This window comes from Lobosporangium transversale (assembly GCF_002105155.1).
Source record: "Lobosporangium transversale strain NRRL 3116 chromosome Unknown BCR41scaffold_6, whole genome shotgun sequence".
Classification (NCBI taxonomy): domain Eukaryota; kingdom Fungi; phylum Mortierellomycota; class Mortierellomycetes; order Mortierellales; family Mortierellaceae; genus Lobosporangium; species Lobosporangium transversale.
This window is the reverse complement of record NW_019028984.1, coordinates 777039-798233: the sequence shown is the minus strand read 5'-3', so window position 1 is coordinate 798233 and position 21195 is coordinate 777039. Positions and strand designations below refer to the sequence as shown.

Below are 21195 nucleotides of genomic sequence, written 5' to 3'. Positions count from 1 at the left end.
TACATTACGCTTATTCAACTCCATATTCCTTTTCCTCATTGTTATTCTTGCCTTACTTTTCTTTTTTGGTTTTCCACCACTCACCTAATCCCTATTTATCCTCTAAACTCTCTTCTCTAGTCTCTCTTCGTACTCTTCTCACTCAATCACTGATCAAATCACTTGTGCACGGCCCATTTTTTGTCAACTGTATCAATTGCACACAATTGCACACAATTGCACACAATTTCAACAAATTATAAACAATTAAACAATCAATACCAACATCAACGCGGTTCTCGCTTGCAAAGATCGCTCCTTTAACAGAACCCTTGCACACACATTAATACACCATCCCATCGCCAGGTGGAGCAAAAAAGAGCGCAAAATAAGGATAACTGAGCACACTATACCCCAATAGATAGACGTCTCACAAAATGGCTGACAGGAGCCCACGTCCTCTCAGCGCCCAAGGTGTCTATCTCACTACTAAACAAAGGAAAGCAGAAGAGGGAGAAGGCAAGAACGACAAGCCGAGACGAGGTAAATAGTTTATTTCAAGATTGAGCATAGAACAAAACAAAAAAAAAAAAAAAAAAAAAAAAAAAAAGTGAACGAAACAATGGATAGGGATAGCAACACAAAAAATCCCCTTCGACTCCCGAAGTAATTCTCACCAATGGTTTCTTTGTGTTCATTTTTATTCTTCTACCCGCGCATTTGGCTGTCCATGTCGATGTGGATTCTGTATTTCCATGGTCGCACCATTTTGCTCAATGGTTAACGACCTTGTGTCTTTTTTCCCGTCAATGTTGACAAATACCTTGCCGGTGATGGTATACGAATAAACTACCCATGGCTCTACCAACCGTTTTCTCCCTTCCCTTGCGCGATCTTTCCCTCTTTTGTCTATCCCAAAAAAAAAAAAGCTTCTGCAAGCATTCCACATACCACCATTCAACCTCCGCACACTACCACACTTGAATCGAATCGAAAATACCCTCACACCCACCATCAATGCTCTCCTAATCCTTCCACAGCCACCATCACCATCAACACCAACTTTGCAAACAACTCCGACTCCTCCACCAGTAGTACATCATCCAATAGTCCATTAAGTCCAATCTTTAGTCCCACTGTACATCATCTGAGATCACCATCACCTGCCTTTCGAAGGGGATCTGTTTCAGGAATGGAAGAACGACGAGCTAGACCACAATCGAGATGTTCTTCTGTCAGGGCCAAGAGTCCAATCCCAATTGAAGAAAGGCCGCGATGGGTAGGAGCATGGTCCTCCATTGCAGCCGGAACACGATCTGAGAGTCAGTATCAATCCCAAAATCACCCTCAATATCCGAGATACCCAAGCAATAATAGCCATCTCCCTCCCTCTACATCAACTTCTTCACCCTCGCCGAAACCTCAAAAACGCCAGCCATGCATTAAAAGCCCAAAATCAGGGGGAGGCACTGCTGGAGGAGCAGGCGAAAGAGGATCCAATCAATCTGAACACAACTCGTCATCTTCATCTCCAACATCTCCTCTTCGGCCTTTTTCGCCACCTCCTCTCAGACCCAAGAGTGGATTATCCAATTATACAAAGATTTCGATTACTACGAATACATCACCAAAGTCTCAATCCGACACTCCCAAAGCCGTACTTCGGAAATCAAAACGCTACAGTCATGTCAGTGCGAAGGTAGACAGCGGCCTCAGGAAGTCAGTACAGAATGTGGGACAAGAACAAAGACAAGAGCAGGATCACGGACAAAGGAGCAATGACAATAATAATGATAATAATTGTAATGATGCAAATCTTGCTGATAGGCCTGTAGTAGAAGGTGACACAACTGAAATTCCCAGACCAGAGCCAGAAAACGAGGTTGTACGGGTTGAGGTTGTAGAGAGCACAAACAGGTCCAGCTTAAGCTCAGCACCGCCACCAACGCCTGTTGCATCAAAAGATCCACCTGCTCTGATTCGTCGACTCTTTTTTGGCGGTATGAACAATACAAGTATTATGGCCACCAAGAACACTAGCGAAAACAATGGTGCAAAAGCTAGAAGCATCAGCGGCAGTAGTACAAGCGGCAGGAGTAGAAGCAACAGTGAGAGCGGTAGCAGCATTAACACCAGTGACAGCAACCACACAGAGCCAGACAATAGTACCACAAAGCCAGATGAAGCCAGTGCCACTACCACAACTCCATCTGTATCATCAGGCTCGAGGAATATGTTCACTTCATCTTTGACCACTGTCTCAGCCTTCACGGTCACTGCCAACATGGATCATCGAAGCAGCTCCAACAGCACAAAATCTGCTGGCTCTAGCATATTTTCAAATGATGAGGCACAACCATCATCCGTGAATGACTCTGTAACAGCGTCCGTCTCTATCATTACTGCTACATCCATCATTGATACGGAAAGAATGAAACAGGATTATCCTACATCGACGTCTTCCCTGGACGCAGGGCATGCTAGCTTACGCCAGATGAATGCTTCAGGCTCCGGTTCAAGTAAAGCTGCACCATCGATTAGATCAGTAACTTCACCGACAGCGACATCTGCACAAGAGGCGTTTTTGAAAATCATGGAAAAGCAACAGAAGAGTAGTCAGCAACGCTCAGGTCTAGGAGGGTTGTTTGGAGGCTTTCTAGGGTCATCAAAGCCACGACCACGTTCATATCCCTCAACGGGTGATCCCAAGGCTGCTTCTACTACAACTGGGGCAGCATCAGATGGACGTCGAGGCAGTACAATTGGGATCGTAGTCGAAAAGTCGATTGCTGCGATCACTGCAAAGCCATCTCGGGATTATATGACCTCAGATAATGTCAGCAGCATCAGCAGTGAAGCCAATGCCCGTGTTGATACTAGTGTAGCCGCTAGTACCACCATGGCTACGACTACAAGTATAACAACCGTTGCGATTGCTGATAGTGCGACTAAAGCCTTTACTAATACTACAGATACTATCTCGAAGCAGCCAGTTCAAATGCAAAACATTGAACCATCTCCTACACAGCAGTCTTCACCAACCTCGAGCTCCAAAAACTTTTTCCGTGATCTGTTCCGCAGATCTAATAACACTCCTTTGATCCTCTCTACACCTGCTACGCCTTCGGCCCCTACTGCACGCAAACTAACTTCAGCACCAGCACCAGCATCTATCGCTCTGACCACCTCAATCTCTGCTGCTGCTCCTATTGCTCTTATGACCTCTGCAACTGCCTCGCCTGTTATTAGCCAGTAAAAAAAAGGGGTGTTCTTATTTTGTCAAAGGACATGAATGGAACATAAGTATTTTCTTTTTTTTTTTTCCTATGGGATCAAAATAAAAGTTTATTCCCAGTCAATACAAAGAGATTGAGACTTGAGAAATACAACAGTGGATGATCTGTACACTGTATTTTTTTTTTTTTTTTTTTTTTTTTTTTATTGCCGAAATGGAAATAGATTGTCATATGAAAGCGACCCTTTGTGAATATTTATATATATGAAGTCTTTTGTGTAGATCAGAGAAAAAAAAAACTTCAAGTAGAAAACAAAGATTTTTGGCGGGTATAAAGCTGAAAAGCAATTGGCGGGGAAGGAAAAAAAAAAGAGTCCACGAGGTTACAGGGGACGACGATTGTTGGCGGATGAAATATCGCCAAAAGATGATGAATATACAATTGAATAAATAGTGCTCCATGCATCTGTTTAACACATACATGCAGCAAGAGATCGTATCGCAACAGTTGAAGGAAGAGATGGTGCAATTCAATTCGTGGGCTGTAACTGTAACCAAAAAACTCTTTCTGTCCCGCAGCTTGTACATCTGTCCCGTGTGAAATGAGCTTTTTTAATCCGTGAAAAATGCGCAATCGCTACACGCTATAGACGCGTGGGTTTCGTGTATGGAGACATAAGCGATGCTTTAAATACATGTAATTTAGGATTTGATAGCTTGATACTATTGCCTATTTTCAGTCCTGACTACTCACTTCATCCCGAGGAATAGCACTAGTGCCATGTATCACCCTACAGTCCTTTGACGCGTGCAGAGGCTACAGAGTAAACAGCCTTTGCCGGAACTCGGATCTTGAGTCGTTTAGTCGTTGTGGGGGATGAGGAAGGTAGCCTCAGATGATGTTACATCAATCACTCTCTTACCATGTTAGCTTGTGAGATAGTCAATAAGCGCGCTATACGGAAGCGTTTTACCTCTTCTCCTTCAGGACAATCGAAAAAGGATACTTTCTCTTTGAAAGGAGTCTGAGACGGACAATACAGTATAATTATTGGGCCAAGTCGGATGGGTTTATCACGTTATGGAAGACAGGTTCATACCTCATACATCTTAGATAGTTCATAGTAAGCATTAATCATTGATATAGAGCACTAGGACACAAGAGTCAATCGGCGGATGAAGCTTGTGGTGGAGAATCAGAGGAGAGTAAACTGGAAACTTTTTATCAAAGATAGATATGAGACACGCTTTAATAGCCTTGTATCTAATGGCTGGGGAGAAAGCTAGTGCATCTACGAGAGTCAATGGTACTTGCAATATCCGTTTCTTCTCGGTTTCGGTAAATTTCGGCATCGTACCCCGGTACTTCTTGCAATAGCCTTGCATTTGACCGTGTCAGGACTGTGAATATCACAAAATATACCGCGGGTTATTGGTTTCTTGCAGGGAAGCCCTTCTTTTGTTTTAGAAGAGCATTTGACCGTGTCGGGACTATGGACTTCGCAAAATTGACCATGGGTCCTTAGGTTTCGACAGTCATCCCCTTCCTGCGTTTTGGAAGAGCATTTGAGAACGAAAGGGCTATGGATTCCAAAAAGTTCACCGAGAACCCTTGGATTCCGGCAGCTATCCCCTTCCCACGTTTCGAAAGAGCATTTGGGAACGTCTGGGTCGTGTATACCACACAGCTTAGAAGGACTGTCTGTATTTCGTTCGCAGCGATGGTCGTTTGTGGCATTTTCGCCTCGGCATTGAACCCAAAATGGCGCTTGTAACCCCCCGCTATCCGTATTAGAGAGAAGTTTCTGCTCGGAAACTTCTCCTCTAGATGACCCATAATCATGGACGTCTGATCGCGACCTCTCATCAATCAGTGGCTCAGTAGATTTAAGATCCTTTGTTTCAGCGGACGTATTGACCTCAACCTTGTCTTCCAAGCCTTTTCCATCCTCATCCCTCATCATCCTTACCATCATCAAGCCTTTTTCACTTTTGCTTTTCTGTTTATAACCATCTTTGTCCCTCCGCTCCTTATCATTTTCGTGTTGTTGTTGTTGCTCTTGCTCTGCGCCATTAGCAATAACGGTAGCGTATATGATGTCAGGACCGATGGCCTTAAGGGTTTTATGCTCAAATAGTCGCTTCGACACGGTGGCGGCAGCAGCGTACGGATGCTTGTGGCCAAAAACATCAGACAGAGCGATGTAAATGTCAACATGATCAACGGCAAGCGCGTGTAAGTAAAATTTGGTGAAGGTCGAAGGCTTCATATCTTATTGTTGAGTATGTGTCGAAGTAGGGGCAGCATTGATTGGAAGGTAGGTGAAAGGTTAGAAATGAGCAGAAAAGAACAGAGACAGGTCAAGGAGTATCTTTATTTATACAAGACTAGAAACTGCGGTAGGCTACGTGCCTACAACAACATGTCACCAGCTCTGGCCGCTGGCTTTATTTGTTATTGTTGACAGACAATTGTCTTTTTGTTGTTGACGAAGCTGAAATGAATTCATCACAGGTCTTGTCTGTTTACGTAGTTTGTTCAACACTCATGAATTGGCGAAGCAAAACGCTTTGCATGCCACACAGCACTTTACAAAGCGGCATAACTTCAATCTTAATTTTACTTTGAGCCCTTCGAGTATCACAAATATGCTCAGGACGATACATGGCCCTTGACAAAAAATAGCAATACACAGCGGAGTTATCCTTAATTCACAAAAAAAAACAAAAACAAATTCGTTGTACAGCCATTTTCGCTTCGCCTCGAAGCAGTTTATAATAGAATGTTCTATTCTCTAGTCGAACAGAACATGTCCTCGTATTTCGTTATAATGAGTACAATACAAAATGGTATCTTCAATCAAGGCTCCTCATATTCTCGGTTCTCCATTACACTGCTTACTCATTTTCGGATTCAAAGAAAACGGCCTAGCAGTTGATACTCTACATCAGTATAGTCGAACATTGAGGTATCTTGTGTTCAAAGGCTGTAGTAGGCACTTGATAATTTGGGGATGTGATGATCCTATTCAAGCTTATCGCATCCTTAAAACACTTATTCTGCTAGAATATCTTGATGCTTACTCAAACCTCTGCTATTTGTACGTGTCATTCATCTCGTCGCCTCTGCAAGATGTCGCCGAGCTATTGGGAGCATCTATATCGTACATTAAGCTCTAAGGAGTCACTGAGCTCTGTAATAGGCCTTTGTCAAGGGAGTTTCCGAAGTAACCATTAGAGGCGCTTAGCTTGTCTCACCAGGGCCTTGAATATGGGCATAGAGCCACAAGAATCGTCGGAAATCAGTGCCTCCGGCTGGATTCTCAGATAAGCGACGCCTTCAATTATACGAAGCATTTACACGCCGGTGTCAGCTATCTGCAAGGCTCTTATCGAGGTCTACCTCGTCAATATAAACGCAAGAGCGCGGCTATATAGCCTTTCATGTGCACGGCTCGTCTTGCTCCGCGCCATCCTAGCCTTCAAGAAGTCCAGCCAAGTGTAGCATATACTCAGAAGGAGCAGTATTTACTTGGCTTCTTCTGCAGTGCAAGGATCCTGCTCAGTTCTTGCTGTTGCTCTATACGCTTCCTTAGAGGAACATAAAGGCATCGCAGTGAAGGGTAGCAGACCGCCTGCTTTAAACAGTACCTTTTTAATTGTTTTTCATGTTGGATAATTCATGGAATAAAAAGCCAGACATACTACATGTCAGAGGCAACAACATCTTAAGGACGACGTATTCGGCAGAGTTCCTTCAAGCACGTGCTCTTTATTCTTTCAGACTACAAGTTATTTATACAAGCCACGAAGGCTTCAAAAAAAAAAAAAAAAAACTTTTTTTACACTCCATCTTTCTCTCTCTTCATTCTTCACCTTTTTTTATTTTCTTATCCATGGTTGTAAACTGATAAGGTAAGCATATCAAGTCTTCTTGTCTCTTATGGCTATTCTTATCTTCAACAATTCATGATTCCTTTACCCGTGTTAATGTTGCTGTTTAAATGATGAAGCAAATTTTACAGACCTGTTCCGAGTTCAAAATGCGGACAAACACTTATTGCCTATTTTTCTGATCCAACAAACAACAGCAACAACAATAACATGTCTTTCACAATGAAGTCCTCTGATTTATGAATAACCTGTCTTCTAACACATACCTTTTGTTTTTTGGTACAGTATTTTGTTTCTGTTTTTTTAGGGACATCAACTGTTCGATTAGCAAATAAATATAAATGAGAAATAAAAGTTGACATTCTAAGCAGATCCTGAATGATCGATCCTTTTGTGAATTATTAATTGAAGCAGAATTAGATCTTTTCTTTCATTTGAAAAATTGTCATGATCAAGGTTTCTGTCGCTGCAATTTTTTTTTTTTTTTTATTTTTTTTTATTAATGTATATGCATATGTGATTTGTTTTGTATGAAATAGTCTATACATCTTTATGGTTGTTTTCAATCATGTCGGCAGATCTGGACGTGTGGATACACTTCCTCAAACCACTTGAGCAACTCATCAGAGACATTATACTTTTCTGCATCAATCCGACAGAGCTCTGGCAAGTTCTCCACCAGCCACTCTAGATCTTCCTTCTTGAAAGATTGGTACAACCCAAGTACATGCAGCCGCTTTACAGAACGGAATCCTCGGATCAATTGATTTTGACTTGTCGTCTGACATGTAAGTTTGGGTCCACATCCCATTAAGCCTAGATATTGGACGTTACAGACGTCTTGGATTGGATGCAATGGATGATCCATGACCACATCACCATCGCTGTCCGCATTAATATTCGTTGATAAAGGGGAGGTTATTGCTGCAGAATTGTTGTTCAGAGTTGAGAATGAATCCCGACTTCCGCTTCCAGAACTATCTTCAAGATATCTCGATGGAAGCGATACTGCATCCTGAGGACGTTTCTTGTCAGCTCCAATAACATCCTCTGTGGGGGTTGTTGATGGCGATGATAAGCTATCGCTTCCTATCCCTGGAATTGCTGGTTCTATTGTTGATGCTATTGCTGCTGATGACGTATTCTGGCTATCGGATATGGCTGAGAGAGGAACTTTATTTGGAATTGTGGATCCGACAAGGCCAACATGTACAAAAAGAGTCTGTAGTTTAGTGCAAGTCCAATGGTATTGTCGATCAAACGATGTGGGGTCAATCGTTACTCCAGATGCTTCTAAATGTCTCAGTGAAGTCCCGCAGTGACTCAAAAACCGGTGGAGTCCTGAAGAGGTGATCGAGGTACAATATTGAATATCCAACCGTGTAATATTTTTACAGTTCTCTGCCAAGACAAACAACTCATCATCCGCCACGCGAGTACCTGACAGATTGATGACTCTAAGCTGTGTGAGCGAAGTGAATAATGAAATAAATGTCTCGCGATCTATTTGCTTGCATGACCCTACATCTAATGCATAGAGTCTCGGGCAGGATATTTTCAAAGTTTGGGTCAGATCCGCAGTCAAAGGCATGCTTTCGTTTCGAGCCAATGAGAGTTCTAATAATTCAGGGCAGCTCCTGATCAGTCGGATGAGGTATTTTAGTGGAACCGTGATCTCCTTGAGTGCTAGATATCGGACTCTCGTAACCGCAGTTGTTTGTTCTGCTTGCAACGAACTTAAAATAAGGCCTTCGTCGTCGCTGTCGTAGAGGTTGGTATCATTGCTCACATTTCCTGCGATAATCAGGCTGGCATCTTCGTCCTCAAATGTTACAAGGTTACTGTCGCTGGTGGCTAAAAGTTTTACTCTGGAGAGCGACAAAAAATCCAAACATCTGCAGTCTCTTAGGATCTCTCCGAGTTGATTCCGATTCAGATCAACATTCATGAGTTTTAATGTCGTCAGGTGCCTCAGATTTCTCACAGCTATCACAGTCTCCTCAGGAAGTCTATCCGCTACAGAACTCATTACTAGTGATGTCAAGGTTTTGCTGACCCTGTCAAGTAGCTTATCTCGGATCTGCATCACTTCCCTACTTCCGTGGAATGAAATTGATTTGAGTCGCGGTAGGTCACAGAGTAACAGCTCTTGGTAGTCAGTTTTGTCCTCACACTTGATAGTCCGAATGAAATGCGCCTGAGTTCGGATAGATGCATAAAATTTGCTATATCGCCAATGCTTATCCACAACATGTCTCCATAGTAATGGCTTGCAATGCGTTGCCCACAAACGTGAGACTCGACAACTTGCTGCCAAGGAAGGTTTATCCAAAAACTCTGCAATTGAACGGATGATCTCTGGGATGTCAAACATTCGGTTGTTACGGACGAGCGGGTAGGCGGTGTCGTCAAGGACAGTGGTGTTGGTGCTATTCCCGTCACATGTCTCCGCTGTTGGTATTCGGTAAGAATCCTTGTCAATATCCATGGCCATGACAGTAGTCTCGATATCTGCAGTCACGTCCCTCCCTTGTCGCCGCTTGCTTGGACAAAGAAAAACTGATTTAGACATCGAAAGAGGTGAGTCGGATATGTCACTACGATGGTGATCAATGTTGCTGTTGGGGGTGACGGCGACAGCAGCGGAGATGACGCTGTTGTTATTGTTATGGTCATCGTTGTCATCAGTGGTATGATTGCTCAGAGTATGTAGATCGTTGACGCCATTGTTCTCGCTGTAGTGTCCGTTACTGTCATTGCCATGATTTTCTGCAGCCTCAATATTCCCATATGAGACAAGTCCAAAAGTGAACGGCCTCAAAGCCAGAGCTGAGAATGAATACAGCTTGGAGGTATTCAAGTTTGAGTTTATAGAGTCTGTAAGGCTCAAGTTCGAAGTCGCGTTGACAATAACCTCTGAGGTCAGGTTCGAGGACAATGACGACGAAGCAAGAGTCATGGCCGAGGAACATGCATTGGACGTCGAGACAGCAACTGATGAAGACGAGGCTAGTGCCATGTCCATGTCTTCTGGAATCCTATTGAGTGGCGACGAAACTATTTCTGGTGTAGCCACTGAGTCATCAGAATTGAGCCCCATGCGTTGACTTGAGAACATCTTTAGCATGGAATTGAAAAGGCCCATGGCGAACTTCAGCAAGTGCCTTGAGTGGGAGGAGTGCTTAAAATTACGTTGTAAATATATAGTTTTGTTTTGGTTTTCAGCCTGGCCTTATTTTGATGCAGGGTACTTTGTCTATATGACTAGATAGGACAGGAGGGGAAGGACAATAGGAATAAAAGCTCGTGTTGTTGTTGTTTGCGAGGAAAGCAGGGTAGGATGTTCAATGAATGCACTGAGGAATTGTGGTTTGAATGTGCCAAATGACGGAAAAGAAGAGTACCTTGTTCTCTTTTAATACGCGACAGGATGACAACACCTGCGCAATCCAGTAAGGAAAATTGGGAAAAGGGGAAAAAGCGAAGCACTTTTCCTTCAGGTCATTTGACGTAAAAGCATATTCCCCAATCAGACTGGAGTATGCATACAATCAAACAAAGAAGAGGGAAAGTGGCACAGTGGCAAATGAGCTGCCGCAACTATCAAAGGCTTTGTGGGTCTATGCCTGTGTTATTGGCACCGCCACGGGCGTGGCAATAGAATAGTTTAATTAATCAACTCCACATTAAAAAGCTGCATGAGCTCTTGGGCAAAGCGAGAACATCAAATCATGCGACTGCGGCACAGCCGCATGAACAAACTCACTTTTATTTTTAATTTTTGGTGGCGTCTCATGGCAATAAAGAAATAGCAGAGCACCCTGCTAATTTTTATTTTTCTTCTTCCCACTTTTAATGTTCAAAGTTATACTCTTCCTCACAACAATCCGTCAACTCAAACAAAAACTTGACATCTGGACGATATCGTTGAAACCATTCTGTCATCTCTCGATCTAATATCGCATTGGCCTTTTGACGACGGATCACTACGGTCTTCAATTGCTCATTGTAACTACTGCTATTGTTTTGTTGTCCCTTATTTGTTTCTATCGTTGCGGCTGCTGTTGTCTTTTCCTGACGTTGTATCCGTGTTTGTGCCCGAGGCTTCATTACTTTCATCCACTCAATATCCGAAGGTTTGAGTGGGATAGGGTAACATGTCGTGAATACTAATTCTTCTAGCGAGTTGAGCTCTGCTAAAGCCTCATACTCTCGACCAACTTCCAACATCAGTCCCTCTTTGATACACAAGTGTTTCAAATTTTGCAGCCGAGAGAGAAAAGAAAAAGTATGCCTGCTACGTCTAGGTGGGTCTGATAGATTACGCCAAGGCAAGTGAGCAAAACGAACCACCAACCGCTCCAGTTTGGTGCAGGCCCATTGACGAGGAGCAGGAGCTGTGCTGGGAGTCGTAGCAGTGGGGCCATTGTTACTATTACTACTATTGCCATTATTGTTGGAAGTAGGTATCGCCATAGCAGCCATGGTTATTGTAGTCGCAGCGACTGTGCTGGTATCATTACAATTATTGTTCACAGGAGGAAGTGTATGCAGAGAGGACGATGAGGTCCCTGGTATATTCTGCAAGTCATCTAACATATTGTGATGCAAGGCATTTGTGGTATCAACCTCAACTGAGTCACGGTATTCCCCGATGCCGCTGTTGTTGTTTTCATTGATATTATAGTTGACCTCTAAAGTAGCATGATGCCCAGCTTCTTGTCCTTGTTCTTGGTTTGCTTCAACACCTTGACTCAGCTGCATCTGTTCCACATACAAAGTTGTATTGTATGCATAAAACTCTTTCAGGTAAGGAGTCCAGCATAAATAGTCATGGATCGCCTGACTCACTTTCTCGCTCGAGCAAACGTTCATGATGCAAATCGTGGTCAAGAAGGGGATTACTCGCGCAGCCGAAGAATGCCTTAAAGGCGTCACCATTTGCTGAGGGTGGTATTGTGTGGCAGGTGGAGTGTTAGTAGTGCTTGAATTCGACGATAACTCCATAGAATAAGGTCGATTCTGATGCTGCATCCCCATCTGAGCAGTTTTAATTGTATTCATCGTGACCTTAGTACAATCCAATGCAGGGATTCCCAAAGACTCAAGGTGAGGAATAGTAGTTAATGCCTCATGGATGTTCTCCAGGTGAAATCCCCCTTGTTGCAGCCCAATATGCAGCCGTCTGAGCTTAGGGCAGGACTCTGCGATTGCGCACACAAGGCTTTTGGCTTGAGGAACAGAAGAGAGAGAGGCAGCTGTTGTTGATGTTGATATCTGAGCTGGCCGATCCTTCCATAGTATGCCTGGACTGCAGACAGATTGAAACTCAGTCAGGTTAGGACATCGTGCCGCCACACTCTCCAGCTCCTCACGGCTGATCCTCAGGTGATGAATAGTAAGCGAGCGAAGTGGACAATGGGTATCCTTGACAGGTAGAAGTCCCCCAGTTATTATTTGGCTTTGCCGCTGCTCCTTGTTTATAATTTGTCTGCTGTCTATAAACGAACCATGCGAATAAATCACCAGATGCTCCAATCTGACTGCAGAATCCAAGATTGAATGGATATCAACCGCTGCGCTGACTGAGGGGCGGATATCCAGGCGAGTCAAGCTCGGAATACTGAAAGCAAAAAAGGACAAAGGCTGAGGAATTTGAAGGTCTAGCCGCTGAGAGACTGATAATGCAGAGGATGAGGTTGAGTAGGCTGTTTGGGTTGATGAGGGAGTTGAGCCCTTTAGGTCAAAATGACCTTTGAGGAAGAGCTGTTCTAGTTTGACTTTTCTTGGCACGGGCCATCCGGAGGTATTCAAATCTGATAACGGTGATTCATTAGCACTGTTGAGAGCTATATTGCCACTGCTACTGAATTCTAGGTGACTCGTTCTAGATTCAACAGCTGCTAGGATAGTTGACGGCATTGCTGCTGTTGTTAGTCCTTTCCTCATGCTGTCTTGCGTAATCGAGTTATCATTATTACCGTCATTACAATTGTTAACGACGGTGCTTGTATTGCGCTCATGGGCAACAGCAACAAGCAATCCTAATAGAGTAGACGAATCTACGTGACATGTTCCAGCTTGAGAGTGGAACATGCATCTCAGAGTCTTAATACCGCATAAGTTTCGCAGCATCAACTGCTCCTGCAACGATCCGGTTAAGGTATTGTCCCAATCAACAGACTGCCATACCAGATGACGGCCAGTCTGGTACCAAAGTCTTGAAACGCGCAGCGAGAGGCACAGAGTGGCACGACAGTTGCTTTTCAGTAACTGCTCTTGGATTAGCAGAACAATTTCGGGGATAGAAAGTGCCTTGGTGGTCCAAAAAAGCAGAGACGAGAAGAAAGGCGGAGACGTATCGATACTATTGTCATAACGAAGTGACTTCGTCGAAGGGTTTGGCGTGGCTCTGATTGAAGGCGATAACAGATGAAGTGAATGTGACTGTTGAACGTTGTCCTTGAATGGACATATCGTTTCATCTGCGGCCATGGTATGTATTTCGGAGAAGGAAAAAAAAAAAACGGAATGAAGAGAGGAAGGTGAATGAAGATTGCAGTGGTGAATGAAACTAAAAAGACTTTTTTTTCCTTCTATTCACTATTCTTTTTATATGACCATGACAGACAACCGGTCTATTCGCGCCCTATTTGGATCTAAACCCTTGCTAGCTCTCAGTGTCAGCGAGGCAATTAAATCGAGATTATCGCACAGAAAACAGATGGTGATGACAAGGGATCAATGGAAAAGAAGGGGGGCGTGGCCCAAGCAAGTTGCAACGCAAATTCTTTGTGAAAAATGGCGTGCCATACTTCCAATGAAAGTAACACGCTACAAACAACAAAGCCCAAGCTTCACAAAACATCCCTTTTGCTGTGTATCCTCCCCTAGTCTTCAAGATGAGGCATTTTCACTTGATGAGCGTGCCTGTTGCGCGATTTTTTTTTTTTTTTCTTTTTTTTCTTTATCTTTCGTTACCTCCTTTTAACTATGCGTCTTTTTTTTTTTTAAAGCAAATGAAGAAAATAGAAAAGGTCAATATTTGTCGGAATGATAAGTTATGGCATGATGTTTGTACCAAAATAAAAGCTTTTGGACTATCTCGCTTCGCCCATTTCAGGCTTTATCTCATTCTAGCATTGCATATTCTTCTTTCCTTTAAAACATTGGTTAGTCAAAAATGATAAAAAATTCTTCTATCTTGATTGTGTTCTTTCCCATTGGTGCCCTTCTTTTGTGCCTGCGAGGACCCTGCGTTGTATCTGACCTTCTACCCCTTCATCCCCACATCCATATTCACATTCACACAATATCAGTTTGTATTTACATGAGTGAAAGCTTAATTTTAATGCTTGGAATGGGTTTTTTTTTCTTTTAACAATGATAGAATAGGACATGCTGCATAAAGTAACTTATAGAAAGATAAAATAGTTGTAGTGGGGCAAATCAAAAGTGCTGAGAACAAAGTGAACAAATCTAACAGTATGGGAGAAACAATGCAAAATGATGATGCACAAATAGTAAAAAAAAGACGAAGCCTGCTGCTTTTGTCCTCTTTTACCGCCAGTCGGTCTTGCCATTGCCACGCTTGTTTGAGAACAAATGCTTGGGCATCTTGGTTTGAACAGCTCTGTCAGACTCACCACGCTTAGCAAACAAATTGGGTGTGCGTTGAGCCAACTTGCGAACTTTTTCAGATTCCATCTTCTGTTTGACATTGCGGACTCCCGACATGGTTCTGTCACGAACCATGCTCGTCTCAGGTCTGGCCATCGAAGCACTACGGGCAATACTCTCACCACGGCTGGAGGATCTAGCCCGCTTGACAGCACGACTGCGTGCACGAGCCTCTGTTGCATCCAATCCCATATTTTCCAAATGGTCAGACATTTCTGACACTGTACGTTTAATTGCCGTCTTAGGCAACATGGGTCTGTTCTTTGTAGTCTTAAGACGTGCTTGGATATGTGTGAGACGGTTGTGTTCTGTGATGGCATTTGCAGTCGCCTCCAAAGCTTCATCCTCTGAATTCTGTTCCTCTTCCTCCGATTCATAGTACCCTTCTGCTTGAAGCCTCTCTTCTTCGCGCTCCAATTCATCAAGCTGTTCTTGAATATCTGAATCGATGAAATCGGCCACATTCTTGCCTTGCCAGATCTCAGGAATGACATCATACTTCCAGTCTGGGTTTTCCAATAGATAGTTCTTCTTAAGATCAACATTGAAAACACCAGCGCCTCCATTCTGTGCTTCGAGATCACGTTCAAGCGTGGCACGATTGGGATCCTTGGGATCATACTTGGGCTTGTTCTGGGCGGATTCGGGAATAAAGGGCAGACGAGGGTTGTCGTCACGGGCCACAGGCTTGGTGAGATGAATCTTATTGAGGATATCGTTGATCTTGTGGCCCTTCATCTTGGCATCCACACGGTGCTGCAAGAGACGGTCGCAAGCAGTCTGCTTGACATTCATCACACCCTCTTCAGTATAGCACGACATGCCTAACATCTCGACCTTGTCATTGTCAACAATCTGATCCAGCAATGCACGATCCTCTGCGCTAATATCCTCTATCTTCATGGCATCAATCTTATTGACGATGAGCAATACGGGCTTATTGGCGAACAATGGCTTAATACTATGGAAAAGAGAAACCTAAAATAGAAAGAATATAAAGTAATCAATCAATTAGAACTATTAACATCGGCGAATAATATAGAATGAAGATGAAGTGTAGTATCACATCAATTAGACGAACTGCGGCGCATTCTCATTCACACATCTGCTCACCTGCTCCTTGATACTGTAACCACAGCGCTCCGAGAGATCGATAAAATAGAGGACGGCACAACGCAGATGGGCAAGGGCGGTGATGGACTGCATCTCAATAGTGTTACGGTTCTCAAGGGGATGGTCCAAGATACCGGGGGTATCGATGACCTGCCAACGCAAGTATTTGTAGTCCATGTGACCGACAAAGAGCGACTTGGTAGTGAAGGCATAAGGCTGAACATCCACGTCTGCACGAGTAATCTTGTTCATGAAGGACGATTTTCCAACGTTGGGATAACCACAAACAAGTAATGTACGGGTGTTAGGGTCGATCGAGGGAAGACGGGCCAAATGTTGACGGACCTGTTCCAAATATGCAAGCGAATCCTTTTGACGACGCATGATGGTCGCCATCCTTCCCATAGCAGCCTTTTTAAGTTGCTTGCAACGGTAGAGCGAGTCACCAAACTTGAGCAAACGCACATAATCTTTGCCGACCTGGTCAATTAAATGGCGAGCAGTGTTCATCTGACCCAATGCAAGCTTGTAATGGTCCTTGTCGTAAAGGACGTTCATCAAGTCGGAGTAAAAAGGATGAATGTCCTAAAAGATAATGAAAATGTTTAATCAACAAGCCAGTCAGCCAGTCAAAACTCAAAATGCGAAACATGAGCTATGCGGATTTTTTATTTAAAAAAAAAAAAAAAAAAAAAAAACTTACATCCAGCTTGGGGAATTCATCAAGAATGCCCTTCAATCGTTCATCAAAGTTTTCCTGAGTGAACTTAACCTTGCGCATATAAAAGTTACGGATACGGCTGATAGCAAAGTTGGCATGGATAACCTTTTGAGTTACCAGTCAATAAGGAATTTGGAATAATAGTAGAGTGAGTCAACTGCCATTAGATAGGCTGAATTATGAGGTGCACGATAAAGGAATAAAGGGAAATACTGTTGTATTACCGTGGGTGTCTTGCGCTGAGTCTTGGACAGGACAATGTCCAAGAAATCAGTCCCTGTGGGCACAGGTGTGATCTTCTTGAAGTTATAGATGGAGGTCATGGCTAAAAAGTGTAAATGACAAGAAGTGGTAATGAAACCTGGTAGAGCTTGCTGCTGTGCTATTTATTCTACAAGGAAATGATTCAAGAGGGTATAAAGGAAAAGAAGTAGTGTTATGGTGAAGGACTAGGGAAAGAGGAAGGGAGGGTCCTGAAGAGAGGAAAAAAAAAAAAAAAAAAAAAAGTCAGAATGGGAGCTGGTCTTTTGTTGAGTGGCAACAGAACAAGAGCTTGAATTAAAAAAAAAAAAAAAAAAAAAAAAAATCGGACTGCTACTTTTTGTTTACAAAATTATGATTATAGCTTGTGCGATAACAGTCGCATACGGTGAATTACTATCACATGATTCATATAGAATAACTATTTTTTTCTAGGGTGTGTCTTTCTTCAGCTCAAAGTTGGCCACAAAACAGTTTTTTGCATTTGCACAATCACTTCCTCTCCTCTTCGATTTTTGTATCGTATATCCAACTGAACCATGGAGTCTGTATGTGCATAATAACTACATTTAGTGCCACATTTTTATTCGTATTTGTTACCATGAAAGAAACGATCTGGCATCAGCCGTATTTCACTCATGCTTCTTTTCTAAACCAATGCCAATGTTACTTACCTTACATTCATTAATAAAACAAAATAATGATTCAACTGGATTCATAGGTCGTTATTGGAATCAATTTTGGAAGCGCCAACACCTCCATTGCCGTTTTGGCTAGCAATGGACATTTCAATGTCATTGCAAACGCTGACGGTGAGCGCATGATCCCTTCCGTTGTTGGTTTCTTGGGCGATGAGGAAATCTCTGGAACCCAGGCTCTCCAGCAGTCTGTCAGGAACCCCAAGAATACACTCCAAGGGTTTCACAGGTTGATTGGCAAGAAGTACGTGTTTTTCTATTAATCTACTGCATAATAGGATAGTCTCATGTCTTCATTGATACCAGCGAACCGGGACTCTGTATTTACTCATCACTCAAACTATTTTACAATGGCTCTTTACCCCATGTTTAGATTCGAGGAGGTCAAGATTCCCTCAGACGCTACTCACCCCGACATGATCTCTAAGGATGGTGTCCCCGCCTACAAGGTCACCTTCAAGGATCAGGAGCTCATCGTCACTGTTCCAGAAGTTATCACCAAGCACTTGAAGCACATTCTCGAAGAGGCTGAGGCCTACCTTGGCAGCAAGGTTACAGGTGCTGTCCTTGCTGTTCCCACCTATTTCACGGAACACCAGCGTGAGGTCTTGGCTAAGGCTGCTGCAGCTGCTGGAATCAATGTCTTGCAGATCATCCAGGAGCCAGTTGCTGCTGCTCTCGCTTACAACTTTGGACAGAATCCTACCAAGGGCGATGCTCAGGATAAAACTGCCTTGGTCCTCGATATGGGTGCTTCTTCCTTCGACGTCACTATTCTCTCGGTTCGTAGTGGTATCTATACTATCTTGGAGACTGCTCATGATGAGTCCTTGGGTGGCGAGGCATTTACGGATGAGTTGGTTCAGTTGGTTGCCCAGGAGTTTAAGAAGAAGACAAAGGTTGATGTCACTGGCAACAAGAAGGCTCTATTAAAGATCAAGGCCGCTGCAGAGATCACTAAGAGGCAGCTAGCCCGCTCTGCTTCTGCTCCCTGTTCTGCCGAGTCAGTTGCTGAAGGTTTAGACTATCATGGCTCCATCAATCGACTTCGCTTCGAATTGGCTGCCAGCAAGCTATTTGCCAGATGTAACCAATTGGTCGAACACATCTTAGAGAAGGCACAGTTGTCAGCCGGCGCTATTGATGAGATTCTTTTGGTCGGAGGCGCCACTCGCATGCCCAAGTTCCAATCTAGGCTCCGTGATATCTTCCCCGAGACCACGATGCGTTTAGATCAAGAATCGGATGAGGCCATTACTGTTGGATGCGCTGCTCAAGCTTCATTAATTGCTGGATTCGAGAAGGAGGATATTGCAGCGTCGACCAAGGAGAACATCACAGTCACTCCTCACACTGCTAAACCTATTGGTGTTGCTGGACCTAATGACGAATTCTTCACGATTATTCCCAATCATACTCCTCTCCCTGTCAAGCGTGTGTTTGAATTTGGTAATGCTGCTGAGGGTCAGACCGAGGCCTATTTTGCTCTGTATGAGGGTGAACAGGACCCCCTTCCTGCCAAGAAGGAGAAGGTTGAAAAGCCTGGCATTGGATCAGATGATGAGGCAGAGGAAGAAGAAGAGGAGGACATTCCTGTAAAGCCTACGTACCACAAGACCACTCTCTTGGCGGAGGTTGTCTTGAAAGATCTTCCTGCTGGTTCCAAGGCTGGTGCTCTCAAGATCGAGGCCACTGTACAAGTCGATGTCAACAGCAAGGTCACGATCACTTTGCGCGAGAAGAAGAGCGGAAAGCAGATCCGTGCAGAGAGTGCTTAAAAAAGATTGCTTTCTTCAGGTGGAATTCCGGAAATAGAAATAATAAAACGCGTTAAATACTGTTATAAGCCACTTAGATCGAAAAAAACAAAAATCACACTCCTTGCCTGCCATCGTGTTCTTGTTTGTTTGTTAGCTTTGGCTTAATTGCAGCGGGCAATCTCTCAGTCATTCTTTTTTTTTTTTTTTTTTTTTTTTTTTCCTCATCAAACCTATATTAATCAAGTAACAAACATGCTTAACTCTCTGAAGAAGAATACTGCCAACAGCTCGGCAACTCCTAAAAAGCTCACTGTTGCAGAGCGTGCAGAGGCTGTAGCGCAAGCAGTTGCAGCTGCACAGGCCGCTCAAGCTGCTAAGAAGGCTGCCGCTGGCAAGGCATCGGGATCAGGATCGGGGTCATCCATAAAGTCAACCGCATCGTCATCAACAACACCAGCTACATCAAAAACAAATGGTAAAGATAGCAAAACAGATAATAAGGAGGATGGCGGCGACGATGGTGACGACAAGGATGAAGAAGAAGAAGATAAGGAAACAGAGAAAGGACAAAGCGGGGAAGCCAAGGCAGCCATGAAAAATATGACAGGTTATCAGCAGGATGTAGAACGTGAAGGCGTAGATTCTGATAAATTAGAGAAGGTAAAAATAAAATGAAAAACGCCAAGCAAAGAATGGCCTACAAATGCATTGGGACCATTACCGCGTGCATCATGCATCTTCTAATTATCCATTATCCCTTGCTTTTTTTTTTTTTTTTTTTTTTTTTTCATATAATATTTCTCTTTCAGGCAATGACAATGATCACGGACGTAGTCAAGAAGCAAAAGGCGGACAAGGCAGCTGCACAAAAAGAGACAGAGAAAGTGACATTGTCAAAAGAGGATGTGGAATTGGTCATGACTGAAATGGAGTTGTCCAAGGCTATGGCGGAAAAATATCTCAAGGAGAATGGTGGCGATGTGACTAGAACATTGGAAGCTTTGATCTCTGCTTGAAAAAATCTTAGGCGCAGCTCTCTCCCTTCAACCAGACGTATTTGACCATAAAATACAATTGAGCTTTTTGACTATAATGACAGCAGGTCTGAATGAAAATTGAATGATTTATTAGATTATGAGCAAGGCTTTTACGGCTGGAAAGGACTTGTTAGGCTAGCTTGTCTCGTTGACTTATTGTCCAATTGACTCTTTATTGTTTAGAGGCTTGAGAATTGAACTGATTGACCTCAGCGAAAGGATCATTCGTCTGAGGACCGGTGTGTGCAGGGTTAGCCAAATTGCCGCCACCGTAGCTCTGTTGCTGAGAAGCCTGTCCAGCTCTGGAGGCTTCAGCATTGAACTGGTTAACCTGAGCAAAAGCATCATTTGCCTGGGATCCAGTGTGTGTGGGGTTTGTCAAATTGTTGCCGCCGTAGTTCTGTTGCTGAGCAGTCTGGCCAGCTCTGGAAGCTTCAGCGTTGAACTGGTTAACCTCAGCAAAAGCATCGTTTGTCTGGGGTCCGGTGTATGTAGGATTACCCAAGTTGCCGGCGCCGTAGTGCTGTTGCTGAATAGTGTGTCCGGCCCCAGCACTGTCGCCATGGGTTGTCGAATGAGAGTGCCCGGTAGCATGTCCGAGCTGGTCTTGAGCCTTATGAATAGCGTCTTGACCCTTAGCTATGGCTGTGTTAACATAACCCTTGATTGTGTCAGTGAAGGACCCCGAGTTGGAGCCAGCAGGGTGATTATTGTTCATGTTGAGTTTTTTTTTTTTTTTTTTTTGTTCACTTAGATGAAAGAAAGATGATGGGAAAAGAAGGCGGAGGTACTTATATCATGATCATGATGATACAGA

General features: G+C 43.6%; 9 protein-coding genes across 9 annotated transcripts; 4 read left to right on the top strand and 5 right to left on the bottom strand.

Moving 5' to 3' along the window:
• Positions 1 to 416: 416 nt before the first annotated feature.
• Positions 417 to 3235, top strand: BCR41DRAFT_393378 (hypothetical protein; the record flags this gene model as incomplete). Its single annotated transcript, XM_022028552.1, has 2 exons — positions 417 to 522; positions 909 to 3235. The coding sequence occupies 2 exons, from the start codon at positions 417 to 419 to the stop codon at positions 3233 to 3235; spliced, it is 2433 nt and encodes an 810-aa protein (XP_021884531.1).
• A 1243-nt stretch (positions 3236 to 4478) lies between these two features.
• BCR41DRAFT_393377 (hypothetical protein) lies at positions 4479 to 5484 on the bottom strand (the record flags this gene model as incomplete). The annotated part of the gene is made up of 2 exons (XM_022028551.1): positions 4479 to 4615; positions 4728 to 5484. The coding sequence occupies 2 exons, from the start codon at positions 5482 to 5484 to the stop codon at positions 4479 to 4481; spliced, it is 894 nt and encodes a 297-aa protein (XP_021884530.1).
• A 2143-nt stretch (positions 5485 to 7627) lies between these two features.
• Positions 7628 to 9637, bottom strand: BCR41DRAFT_347885 (hypothetical protein). The gene has a single exon (XM_022023183.1). It carries the CDS (start codon positions 9600 to 9602, stop codon positions 7671 to 7673), a length of 1932 nt encoding a protein of 643 aa, XP_021884529.1. The 5' UTR covers positions 9603 to 9637; the 3' UTR covers positions 7628 to 7670.
• A 73-nt stretch (positions 9638 to 9710) lies between these two features.
• Positions 9711 to 10215, top strand: BCR41DRAFT_368294 (hypothetical protein; the record flags this gene model as incomplete). Its single annotated transcript, XM_022026370.1, has 2 exons — positions 9711 to 9813; positions 9884 to 10215. 2 exons carry the CDS (start codon positions 9711 to 9713, stop codon positions 10213 to 10215), a joined length of 435 nt encoding a protein of 144 aa, XP_021884528.1.
• Positions 10216 to 10927: 712 nt separating this feature from the next.
• Positions 10928 to 13645, bottom strand: BCR41DRAFT_347881 (hypothetical protein). Its single transcript, XM_022023182.1, has one exon. It carries the CDS (start codon positions 13601 to 13603, stop codon positions 10961 to 10963), a length of 2643 nt encoding a protein of 880 aa, XP_021884527.1. The 5' UTR covers positions 13604 to 13645; the 3' UTR covers positions 10928 to 10960.
• A 785-nt stretch (positions 13646 to 14430) lies between these two features.
• Positions 14431 to 17117, bottom strand: BCR41DRAFT_332814 (P-loop containing nucleoside triphosphate hydrolase protein). Its single transcript, XM_022021863.1, has 4 exons — positions 16847 to 17117; positions 16605 to 16727; positions 15902 to 16486; positions 14431 to 15766 (listed from the first exon to the last, which is right to left on the bottom strand). Exons 1-4 carry the CDS (start codon positions 16943 to 16945, stop codon positions 14669 to 14671), a joined length of 1905 nt encoding a protein of 634 aa, XP_021884526.1. The 5' UTR covers positions 16946 to 17117; the 3' UTR covers positions 14431 to 14668.
• Positions 17118 to 17346: 229 nt separating this feature from the next.
• On the top strand, positions 17347 to 19432 carry BCR41DRAFT_318838 (heat shock protein 70 family). The gene is made up of 3 exons (XM_022021328.1): positions 17347 to 17431; positions 17605 to 17825; positions 17955 to 19432. The coding sequence occupies exons 1-3, from the start codon at positions 17423 to 17425 to the stop codon at positions 19357 to 19359; spliced, it is 1635 nt and encodes a 544-aa protein (XP_021884525.1). The 5' UTR covers positions 17347 to 17422; the 3' UTR covers positions 19360 to 19432.
• A 118-nt stretch (positions 19433 to 19550) lies between these two features.
• On the top strand, positions 19551 to 20469 carry BCR41DRAFT_384331 (hypothetical protein). The gene is made up of 2 exons (XM_022027552.1): positions 19551 to 20001; positions 20151 to 20469. The coding sequence occupies exons 1-2, from the start codon at positions 19594 to 19596 to the stop codon at positions 20355 to 20357; spliced, it is 615 nt and encodes a 204-aa protein (XP_021884524.1). The 5' UTR covers positions 19551 to 19593; the 3' UTR covers positions 20358 to 20469.
• Positions 20470 to 21122, bottom strand: BCR41DRAFT_347875 (hypothetical protein). The gene has a single exon (XM_022023181.1). It carries the CDS (start codon positions 21094 to 21096, stop codon positions 20551 to 20553), a length of 546 nt encoding a protein of 181 aa, XP_021884523.1. The 5' UTR covers positions 21097 to 21122; the 3' UTR covers positions 20470 to 20550.
• Between the last annotated feature and the right edge of the window lie 73 nt (positions 21123 to 21195).

Bases quoted from the DNA above. Each gene is read 5' to 3' on its own strand.
- BCR41DRAFT_347885 (XM_022023183.1), bottom strand. From the start codon at position 9,602: ATGGCCATGGATATTGACAAGGATTCTTACCGAATACCAACAGCGGAG.
- BCR41DRAFT_347881 (XM_022023182.1), bottom strand. From the start codon at position 13,603: ATGGCCGCAGATGAAACGATATGTCCATTCAAGGACAACGTTCAACAG.
- BCR41DRAFT_332814 (XM_022021863.1), bottom strand. From the start codon at position 16,945: ATGACCTCCATCTATAACTTCAAGAAGATCACACCTGTGCCCACAGGG. The intron at 16,728-16,846 runs GTAATACAACAG...GTAACTCAAAAG, and splicing joins CTCAGCGCAAGACACCCACG to GTTATCCATGCCAACTTTGC. The intron at 16,487-16,604 runs GTAAGTTTTTTT...ATTATCTTTTAG, and splicing joins ATGAATTCCCCAAGCTGGAT to GACATTCATCCTTTTTACTC.
- BCR41DRAFT_318838 (XM_022021328.1), top strand. The intron at 17,826-17,954 runs GTACGTGTTTTT...CCCCATGTTTAG, and splicing joins CACAGGTTGATTGGCAAGAA to ATTCGAGGAGGTCAAGATTC.
- BCR41DRAFT_384331 (XM_022027552.1), top strand. From the start codon at position 19,594: ATGCTTAACTCTCTGAAGAAGAATACTGCCAACAGCTCGGCAACTCCT. The intron at 20,002-20,150 runs GTAAAAATAAAA...TTTCTCTTTCAG, and splicing joins ATTCTGATAAATTAGAGAAG to GCAATGACAATGATCACGGA.
- BCR41DRAFT_347875 (XM_022023181.1), bottom strand. From the start codon at position 21,096: ATGAACAATAATCACCCTGCTGGCTCCAACTCGGGGTCCTTCACTGAC.